Genomic DNA, 11,685 nt, shown 5'->3' on the forward strand with positions numbered 1-11,685 from the left:
AAATGGGAGAAACCTCAGGGAGAGCAGCAGAGGAGGGATCCCTCTCCCAGGACGGACAGACGTGCAATAGATGCCGCGTGTAAATTGAAAAGATAATACATTTGCAACATAGGTAGTCCAAATGTTTGGAGATGCATGTGTGTATAATAGGAAGATGAATCCACGAGGATATCCATCCAGGACCGATGATCCAGGACCACAGCCACGACTCGCGATCCAGGACACAGGACCGCAGGATCATCCATGACTCCGGATCCCGGCGTATATAGACACCAAAAAGAAAGAAATTTGGGGAAGCTGGGTTAATCGGAACATGAGAGTACACAGGTATAGACAGAGAGAAGGAAGAAGTAAGATGTCCCCCGACAAACTAAGCCTATATCAGCAAAACTAGGGGCTGAATCTAATCAGCCCTAACTATAAGCTTTATCAAAAAGGAAGGTCTTAAGCGCACTCTTAAAAACGGATAGGGTGTCTGCCGCCTGAACACAAACTGGAAGCTGATTCCACAAATGTGGAGCTTGATAAGAAAATAAATGACTGAATACAATAAAAAATGCAATGTAAGTTCTTTTAACTCTTTCTGTGGACTGAATACACGCAGTGACAACAGCTATCAGCTGGTCTTTGGTGTCTCACTGGTCAATGAGTTAAGATAAGATAGAGCTTTATTGTCTCCCTTAGGAGAAATGTGTCTTGGGCATCGAGATAATACACATAAAACATTCAGGTCAATCAGTCATAGATACAGAACAGAGATCACATATCACATGGCAAAGAAACAAACAAGAAACATACAGGGACAGAACTTTCCCTATTGCACATACATAAATCAAATATTGCACGTTCCCTACTGTATTCATACACAAATCAATATTGCACTTTCCCTATTGCACCTATGCATAGTGTCCGTCAAATTGCACATATCCCTATTGTGTCCATACCTATTTACACATAATACACTTCCCCTATTTAACCTTCTCGATCGCACAAACTACACTGTAAACATTGCACCTCCCAACAACTCCTAACACAGCATAATCACAATTGTTTCGGACTGTTCAGCAGCTTGACTGACAGCGGAACAAAGGAAAACTTATACCTGTTCAATTTACAGTTTGCCGCAAGGCAGCAACTCAAACTCTCTATACAGGATGTGTTTGGGGTCGCATGTGATTTTACGGCCTTGCTTTCTCACCATCTCCTCAAATATCTCCTGAAGAGAGGATGGTGGAAGCATGCCAATTATTTTTCCAGCCCTTTTTATCAAGCTCTGGAGTTGTGATTTAGATTTAACTGACAAGTTACCAAACCATGTTGTGATGCCATAACGAATAATAGACTCAATTGCTGCCCTGTAGAACATTAACATGATGCATGTATCCACTCCATGAACCCTGAGCCGACGCAGAAAATGCAGGCGCTGGTTTATCTTTGAGCACCTGATCCACCTGATGGGCCCAGCCTAACTGAGCTTCAAAATAAATCCCCAAATATTTAAAAGGTGTAACCTGCTCAACTCCCTCCCTGTTGATAAGGACGGGGCTGTGATCACCTACTGACTTGGGGTCAAAGATCACTTTCTTTGTTTTTTTCACATTTAACACCAGGTTGTGTGCCTCACACCACGACCTCTTCCATCTCAAGTTTATACATAGACATGTCTGAGTCTCTAGTCAGTAGACTAAGTATTGGCTGTGTCATCAGAAAACTTTATAATGTGGTTGTGTGTGTGCTGACTCCGACACTCATGTGTGTGGAGTGTGAAGAGAAGAGGAGAGCTAACGCAGACTTGTGGTGCCCCTGTGCTTATGACCTGTGTGTCAGAGAGGGTCGAGTTTACTTTCACCTGCTGCGGTCTTTCAGTTAGGAAGGAGTGATACCATCTGATTAAGTAAGGGTTCACATCCATCTGTTTGAGCTTTTTTAACATAATTTGGGGAAGAATAGTATTAAAAGCTGAGCTGACCCTCAGCCCAGCCAAGCCTACTCATCTCTCCAACTAAATTAAACAAACATTTACTCCCTAATCATAATGCAATGGCGCCCTCTGGTGTCAACATGGTGACAAAACACATGCTTTCCTAATTGTGCAGGTTTCCTTCTTTCATTTCCTCAATTTGGTATCAATATCCTAACCTTCTCCCCTCTATCCATACACCCACAGTTAAATCATGTGTTATTCCTCTTTTAATGATTAGACATCATCATCCTCCAATCCTGTGTCTACTGCCCAATTGACAGACCTTTAAACAACCAGGGTAATGATAACATGCACATTTCAGTATAGCCTAATTATTCACTGAAAGTACTTTATTCAACTAATTGATGTTTCAACCTTCTTTCTTGGTTGGTAGCGTTCTCAATTGCTTTTGGCCTATATGGGAAATAAGTGGACTACAATATTCCATTAAATAATCTTCTTTAAATAAACACCAACTTGACCATATGCACAGATTACTGTGACTCTGTTACAAATACCATCCCCTAAAAACAATGAAAGGTAGGATATTTGGGATCTTAGGCGAAAGGTACATGAAATAGCAACTTAAAGGTTACACAAATAACATAGTAAATATATATAAAACAATAGTAAAAGTAATTTGAATGATAATGGAATAAATATCGTGTTGAATAATAATAAAACGTTATTCTGTAAATCCAATTTCTCCTAAAATATAATATTACAAGTCTTAACACAGTATCCTATAACAACCTACAATAATATGCTAAACTTTATTAATCAAAATAAAAAATGAAAAAATGTAATGAGGGCCTATAAAGTGAGGTAACAAAAGCAATTCAACAACCCAACAACACTTTTTCACTATATATATCTCCGTATATTCGTGTATAGACTATATGTTGGTATACATGTCTATGTATTTTTCCTGATTCCTTGTTCCATATGTATACGGCTCTAGTTTGTTCTGTCTGTAGCCAATTCGGTTACTCAGTGAATATTATTATGTAAATGTATATGCATTATGTAAATAAGGGCATAATTTAATATGACAGAAATGATTAATTTATGTACGTTTTTCAAGATGATAAGCCCCATGGAATAAAAACAACACTGGACTCTGAACATAACGTCCTTGGCAGAGATGAACACTGTATTATTTAAGAAAACCCTCTTACGAATTGAAACAGTGTATGGCAGCGATAAAGTAGATGACCACAAGGTGTCTCTGTTTTGTAAGAAATGGCAGCACCTCGGGCCTTTCACGCACACTTACCTCTCTGCATGAGTAACTATGCAAATGTTAGCCCCGGAAATACTGGAAACTGCTACGACTGTTGAATAAATTAATGTCAGCCAAACTTTGTTCCCTATTTGTACGATGTCCTGACTTAAAACGATCACATGGCCTACCTGCGAGCTGCAGCTGCACTGACTCAAAATGTGGGATGTGACAAACACTAAGGAACCAATCAAATAGCGTTGATCCGGCGCTGAGTTTATCTATTGGACCAAACTCCAGTCAATCACCACAAACGAGTCCTGTGAAGCAGCGGTGAGCACTGGCTGGCTGCAGTACAGAGATGTGAAGAAATATTTCCCATGCCACTACATTGGGTAAGTAAATGTTTATATTTTTACGAAGTGCTGCTGCTCTTCTACCTGCTGCAGGTGCAATCGACTGTGACGTACTTTCACCTTCTAATTGAAATACGACATTGAAGTGAAGCTGATATGATGCTAATACCGAGATGTATGGACTACATTTTAATTCAGAATAAATGAAAGAGAGCATTTCATGATTTGTAGTTGCAGTGGACAGCATTACACCCGTGGGATAGTGTACACCATGCTGCCATCTTTACACAACAACTGCACTCGGACTCTTTGCAAGGTGACAGTAACTCACGGGATTATGTTATGATGTAAACAGTTCAGAGATGTTGCCAGGTGTTGGAATCCATTGAAGCACATGTAAATAGCTGTGGCTGTTTTGCTTGTAAACAGCTCAAATGGCAGCCCTGCCATCGGGCTTTGCATGTGTCGTCACCTTGTGGGACACTCAGATTTTATGCGGCAGCAGCTTGTGAAATGTTGATGAAATGCGGATTAAAAATGTTTCATCTACGTAATGCCCAAGAGCAGGATTAAGATATAGTGATAGTAAACAATCATATTTGTATAGTATTTTATTTTATTAACTTCTTAATTAACTAATGGGTTTGACAGTGAAATATGAAGGGCCCATTGTAGGTAGAGTAGTAGAGGAGCAGTTTGTATTGTTATGCTTACAAACTAACTCTGCATCAGCATACAAATAGTCTCTAGAGCCATAGCTGTGTCATATTCTTTGTTGATTACATTTTTTAAAGCATGAACTTTACAATATGTTAACAGTCTGGCCTCAGAGTGGATTTGATTTTGTCTACATTTACATTATTTAATTTCATATTCTTTTCTTTTACATATCATATTCTATTTACATGTATATAGACTTTTTGCACTACTTTTTATTTTGTATTTTTGTATTAAATTATATATGTTGCATTGTTGGAGGAGCTCAGGTCAGAATAATTTCATTGCCATTTCTACACTGTAGCTTTGTGCATATGACAATAAAACCTTTGAATCTTTGAATTGAAGTCACTGTACAGTAAGTAGACCAGTAGACTTACATGTTGTTGGACATATCTACTGATCAGTAACCTATGTGCTACTTTCTCTCTGACAGTGTCTGGACAGGCCAGGTGATGAATAGCCAGAGAGTGGCTGACCACTTACTCACAGTGCTCCAGTGATCATAACATGGCACCCATCATGGAGGGCACACACACTGTGTTGCTGCTGTATGCACCCATCCGTGAACTAAGCAACATCAGCCTGTATTTTCCCAAGAGGCTGGCCCCTAGCTTCAAGTACAAGAGCCGCGCCTCTCATTCAGGAAGGGCCTGTAATGACCATGACCGGGCTAAGGAGGATCTTGCAGTGTCCGAACAAAGAGGCCAGTCTTTCAGCTCCTCAAGCGAACTCCTCATCTGCCAGCAGGCTGCAAAGGAGGCGGCTGCAGAGCACCATCAGTTGCTGGCAGATCTCTTATCGCTGTGTAGGGATTGTGCCATCAAAGTCAGAATGGGTAACCAGGATGGGAACCTCCAGGATTACATGGAGGGTCAGGAAGTTAACCTCGGCAACAGCAACCACTCTCTGACCGTGTCTCCAGAGCACAAGAGAGCCACATCCAAGAGCAAAAAGATGAAGAAGTTGGGAGGCAAGAAGCTTGACCCCACAGAGGGTTTCCAACACCACAATAAGATGAAGAAGAAAGTGTCAAGTGGAAGTTTATCCAAACAGCTTGGTGCTCGCAAAAGTGGGTCCATATCTTCAACCTCAGTGATGCAGCAGATCCCAGGTACCCCGACCTCGAGCCATGTCACTGACAGCCCAGTCACCGGCTCTTATGTCAGTGCGGTGAGTAACCCCATCCTGCCCATGGAGGAACCCTTCCAGATTGCTCGTGAGGTTTGGGACTTTATGGAAGACAACCGGACATATGACCCCGACATTGATTTCTGCAATGACTTCTCAGAGTATGACGGTGAGCTGGGTTATGAGTCGTCCTTCTGCAGCCTGATGGAGGGTCTGACGCGGCGGGAAAGCGGCAGCAACCTCAGACCAATAAGAGGGTCTGATTCCTCGGGTGAGCCATTATCGGAGAATTCCCTGACAGTCAAGTTCCCTCAGCAGCTGTATGGTGAAAGCAACCAGAGTAACGCTGGGCCGAGGGTTGTCACCAAAGTGCAGGATGTGGAAGGGAGAGTGCAACATATCGACCATTCAAACCCAGATCCGGGGACTAGCAGCTGCCAGCAGGGGTTTGGAGAGTGGAAGGGACCAAACGGGGACTCCCTCCTGGGTCTCAATAGAGAAAAGATGGGTTACAAGCTTTCTGAGGGTCTACGGTTGCCCCTTTTCCATACCACTGAACCTCACCCACCAGCCAGATACCACAAAAAAAGCCCCTCTTCACCATCTCTCGCTGGGGTCTTCAACATGTCTTTTCCCGCCTCCAACAGTCTTCACAGCATGTCCCCAGTCCTGTCCCCTCTGTCCTCCAAGCAGGCAAGCCCACAGCTGAACCACCGCATTGTTATGCTCTCAGATAAAGATGAGGACCATGAACGAGCCAGCTCCAGCAACACAGATGAGTCCACATTCTTCACAGAGTCCATTGACAAGAACGGCAACAGTCGAACCTTTACCCGACTGGATCTGAACCTCACGCGGCGGCCTAGCAACTCCAGGTGGACTTCCTCCAGCAACTCCACCACAACAACAACAACAACAACAACAACAACAACAACAACAGGTGAGCTATTAGAAATCACAACCGTCCTACTTTGAACACACTGATTCATGTTTGAACTGCCTTGATGTGAATGCTGAAACAAGTGCTTTTATCATCTTAGTACCACGAAGCTTTTGTCAGTGTGCCCTTCATCTGGCATTGCTGTTGCTGGATTTCAAAGAACAGAACTAGAAAGAGATGCCTTGAAAGAGATTGAAAAGTGTGTGTCTGTGACAGCAATTACTTTGAAGCAGACGACAGTTTTACGCAAACAAAGGGAGTTCTACTTTGTCACTCTGGCGTGTTATCTAATAAACTAGGTAGACGAGTAAATAAGCATTTCCTGCCAAAATCTCCATGCTAGTCCTGGTGTTTGTTGGCTGCTGTGTTCTCGACCTGGCTAGGGCTTGTGACCACACATTTAAAAACTACCCAGCAGAGTTGTACAAGGGCCTGAGAATATTCTCACTCGTGCTACATTTTAACTCTCTCTGTGCCGCAAGGGAAGGCAGAGATAGTGAGTGTCCCAGATCAAAGGCTCACATTTGACACATTGTTCGACCTGAACATGGTCCTCGTGCACTGTTAACTGAAGCATTGCCAATTTGGGTTTCAAGAGATCTGCTGTCCCTCCCATAAACCCACATCCTCTCCAGTTCACAGGAGACTGACAAAGGATCAGGGACCCAGCGGGCACAGGGGTTACAGAGAGAAGGATTAGAGTTTCCTTATTTGCAGAACTGCTTTCCTCTATTCATAATCTCAACCGTTGTATCTTATACTTGGTTAAAATGACTTAAACACTCAATACAATATAATATTTGCAAAGCCATAATAAGGTCAGAAGCCTATCTGGTTTCCTTAAATTCCCATTGGTCAATTTCCATAATTTCACAATGGCTGATCTGGCCTTTTTTAAAACCAGTTTGTATTTAGTATAATTGCTCTTTTCGTGACATGTTGTTCCTTCTTCAGTAAAGGACATTTCTGTGTTAGCTTAAAGTGAATCCACCTTTTTCTGGAATCAATCCAAGTTGATGCTGCTGCTGTTGGCCTGATGCTTTGAAGGAGGCTTTAGCATGATTGCATTACCTACGTCTGTAGCGTGGTTAGTCATCCCTTTTGGTCAGTGTAACACAATCTTTCATTTGCAGAAGCAAACAGATGGCCTCTCTTTGATTATGTGATTCTCTAATAGACCATAGATAATAGTTGGACCTTTTCAGGATATATGCATTTATCCCATTTTAAAGACTTTGCTGAACTTGTAAGGAGTGTTTTTTTTTCTTGCATCACAAACCATCCCAAGCTCAAGCATTACAGCCAGAAATGCCGACTCGGCAGGAGCGCAAGGGAGAAGAGCTGAGCTGTGTGGAGCTGAGCTGAGTGGAGCTGAGCTGAGTGGTGGATAGGGGGATGGATAGTCCAGTTTTACTGTGGAGATAATTTGGACCGATTCCCTCTGAGATTATGTCCCTATATTCCCCTCAGCTAGGAATTCACAAATGGCAACATTATCATTTTGGCACACGTACACATTCCACATTTTCTGGCATCAGTCCACACTTTTTTATTAAATTCAATGTTCTTGCAAAAGTGACATTAAGAGCACCGTTTCTTTTAATATCCTGAGCTGGGTTTGAGCAAACATCCCGAGTCATCATTAGATGTATCTGTTTGATATGATAACCCAATATATCTATGTGAGACTATAACACAGTAAGGTACACTTGCTTTGTGCTGCACTGTCTTCACAGTGAAGGCTTAAAGCTTTTAATCTGAAAAAATATCCCTTTGTGGATTTTGCCGCTTTAGCTGTTTAATAGATGGCCCTTTTGTTGCCTGATCATTGAACACGCTTCAGATGTTAACAGAGATAAATGAACATCACAAGACCTCAAGTGGGTCACTGTGTAGTCGGGCCCTTCCTGGTTTGCAAATAGTGAACTGATTATGATCCGGGCTCTTTAATCTACGCTTTCTTATTGAAGCTCAGCTCTTATTAATGAGTGTGGTTATCATGCAGATACTAGTAATGGTAATTATAAGGTAACCAATTATCTTGTTTGCTTCATGTGCTAATGTTCTTGCACCACAGTCTGTGAATATCATTTACATTTACTGAGTGAATATAATATTGTTTCATGTTTTACACAATATCTATTTTATATATATATATCTCTTAGTTTTTCTTTAAGTTTGCATTTGTGTTGCTTGTTCTCTTATACTTCATATGCTATCACCTTTTTGACATAAGCTCCATAAACATGAGACATTTACTTGGATCCAAAAGATATATGGCATTCGCATTTATTCTGGCCACCTGGTAAATGAAGTCCAATTGTTACTTCCCTTTTCAAATGTGTATAAAATCAAGTTTCTCATGGATTTATCTAGATCTTTATCACAAGCCATTGACTTGTTGTGTCTGCAGTCTGGTGCTTTAAAAGCTTTTACGTTGGAATGTGACTAAAACCAAAATGGTAAAGTTGTGTGTGCCATTAAAACCAAAACAATGCCCCTAAAGCAATATATCGATCTACAGCTGATGGATATAATAACTTTCTATGGGCTCTTCACTAAAAGCTTCTTTTTTTTTTCATTGACCACTGTGATAAAAAATATTGATAGCTCTTTCAAAACACCCCTTTCCATTCCATATTCTGCCATTAGTGTTTCTCTGAGGGTTTTTTTCTCGTTACTCTTATCCCCTTCTTCCTTTTCCTACTTGTGTTATTGTCTGACATATGGCAGGCAATACCATAATCAGATTAGCCAATACGTTCCGTCGAGGTCATATGAAACTGATCAGCGCAGAGCATGAGTGTATGCCCACAAGTGCCCTGCCATGCAACATTGTTAAGCCCAGTGAAGACAAGGGCCAGCTCTATTCACATAATGTAGTGGATTCTGCCAAAAAAGAGAGCTTTTCTCGCAGTCTGTTTCACGCCGTTTCTCAGTGCTGCATACGATAGGCAGGCAAACAGGGCACAAAGGTCCTTCTCATACAGTTTAACTTGTTGTCTTTAATAAATGACTGCTGCACTTGGGAAATGTTAGAAATGTTCCATCTCGTGCTTTTCAGTATGATCAGCTTTAAAACAGGCTTCTCCTCAATGTCCCTCTCTTTGGAACTGAATAAAACCTAACCAAGTTTCCTGTCCCCCAGTCAGTGCCCCGCCAGGCCCAATGAAAGCACTCTTTCCTCAGTTGTGTTTATCCCATCTGCGTCCAGAACTGTGACCATATTTGTAAGCTACATTGCTGCTCTGGCCCTCAGCGCTTTAACACTCAACCCTGAGTTTCTACTCGTAGCTTCCTCTGACATGGACCTCAGCACTGCCAGCTGAACCAGTCAGTCTATCAGCCAGCCCGACAGCTGTGCACGGCCAACAAGCCTCATGAAAATACGGCTATGTCAGGTGCAAAAGAAACAGGCTGATTTATAAATCCTGCATTTTTTCATGATTTATATGAAAGTCCATGATCCTTTTTCAAAGTGATGGAGAGGGGTGGAGGCTGCCAGATGCACTCAGTATGCCACATGGCCCACTTCTTTTACTTTGAAGGATGAGGTTACAGATTTGTAGTGGATATAAAAGGGCAGACTGGGCAAAGCTGTTTGAGGTTCTGTAATAAGAATTAGCAACTGTAGCACCAGAGGAGACAGACTAGTGTTCATCTATGAAAGCTCTAGATTTCGAGATATGCATATAAATAGTTATTTTTCTGGCTTAGGGCTACATGATATGAGGAAAATATTACATTCCATTACATGTCACTTGTTAGACGCTTTTATCCAAAGCGACTTACATACTCAATACTGTCGACAATCCCCACAGGAGCAATTTGGGGTGAAATGTCTCAGGGACACAACGACATGCTGACTGCAGTGGGGTTTGAACCTGTGACCCCCTGATCCCAACACCAACGCTCAACCCACTGCACCACATGCTTCTATCTGATAAGGTTTTGAATATCATTAGAACAATATTAATTGCAATGTAAGTTTATACAGTACTGCTTTTCTTCTGCTTTCAGTATAAACAATAAATGCTAGAATATAAAAAATTACTTGTTGAATTAAAACAAATTTTTTTGACAAAATTCCAACGGATTCTTTCAACTAATACAAACAAGTGCAATATCCCAGTTGTCACAACGTGTGAATCACGAAATTTGACGAGGTTGAGTTCATGCTGAGGCTTAAAAAACAATGTTTTCAAGCCCTAGTCTGGCATGCAGTCGTCCCTTCATTCATATGAAAGAAATGATCAAGTTCCCTTTGAGTGATTTCACGTCTGCTTTGTTTAGTTTGACACAGCCTCCTCTAAACTTCCTCTCACCCCTGGATGAGTGATTACCATCTGACGGAGTGAGAGGGGGATTAATGACCACCGACGACACACCCACCTGTCAGGTCAGATGGCCTCTGATCCGAGGGAACGACAGATACTTTATTGTTCAACTCGTAATGCTTACAGTAGCACATAAACAGTGTGACAGCTTCTCAATAACACGCTGTGATATTTACTGACGTCTTACTGCACGGTGTGTCGGTCAGCACATGCAGGGAGCATCTAAAGAAACACCTGTTTGTGCTGCTTGTCTCTCTTAAAGTACACTGACTAAAGGGCAGCGCATTATCTGTCAGATGGTATTTGACGAATTGCTGCAATCTCGGGTTGGGATGTTCCAGTTGGAATTAAATTACTTCTTTCAGACCAAACTGACATGGACAATCCAATCTGCACCCTGCTTCCCCTCAGTTATAGACACTGTGATTTACCCTCAGCTTTTAGAGCAGCAGGGAGGGAGATTAATGGCAATATGCGCACGGTTTTCCCCAGGGTCAGTGAACTCTGTGTCAGTTGCGTGTAAAAGTGCAGTGTCTTCATTAAGCATCCCAATCAAGCCTAATGCATCCAGGAGTTTCTTCTCTGCATCTGTTTACCGTCTTTATATTGCAGCGTTGTGCATTAATTAACTATGACGTATTTCTAACTAACAGCCTTGACATCAGAGCTTCGCTGCAGTGTGTTTGACTACATGGACACACACATTTCCCTCTTTGTCCAGATGGTGGCAGTGTGGGCCACCTTACATTTTTAATTAAGTGTCTAACTGATTATTAAGCACAACATGTTTAACTGTAAGGATTTGGGAATCATGAAAGGATATTGTGAACATATATTAACAGGTGTTATTTTCTAGATGTGATAGTTGAGGTAGAAGAGCTGTTTCTAATCATTAGTTTCTTTCCTTGGCTTGGACTGGGCTTAATTCTGTATTTTGGAAGTGTCCCAACCTACAGTCAGCAGTTCCCACTGCGGGACCGCCGAGCGCAGCATTATCATAATGAAAAGTTATTCATCTA

The 11,685-nt window shown here is 41.7% G+C and overlaps 1 protein-coding gene across 2 annotated transcripts in view; it reads left to right on the top strand.

The window, feature by feature from the left end:
- Positions 1-3,497: 3,497 nt before the first annotated feature.
- The window catches only part of LOC117467883 (formin-like), a 53,057-nt gene continuing 44,869 nt past the window's right edge, over positions 3,498-11,685 (top strand). The window contains exons 1-3 of one of the 2 annotated variants that reach the window (XM_034111792.1): positions 3,498-3,580; positions 3,773-3,857; positions 4,695-6,329. In XM_034111792.1, coding sequence (XP_033967683.1) covers positions 4,769-6,329 — 1,561 coding nt within the window. In that variant the 5' untranslated portion in view covers positions 3,498-3,580; positions 3,773-3,857; positions 4,695-4,768. The remainder of the gene's footprint in view (positions 3,581-3,772; positions 3,858-4,694; positions 6,330-11,685) is intronic. The other variant, XM_034111791.1, reaches the window with a different exon arrangement.

This window comes from Pseudochaenichthys georgianus, chromosome 22, assembly GCF_902827115.2.
Source record: "Pseudochaenichthys georgianus chromosome 22, fPseGeo1.2, whole genome shotgun sequence".
Classification (NCBI taxonomy): domain Eukaryota; kingdom Metazoa; phylum Chordata; class Actinopteri; order Perciformes; family Channichthyidae; genus Pseudochaenichthys; species Pseudochaenichthys georgianus.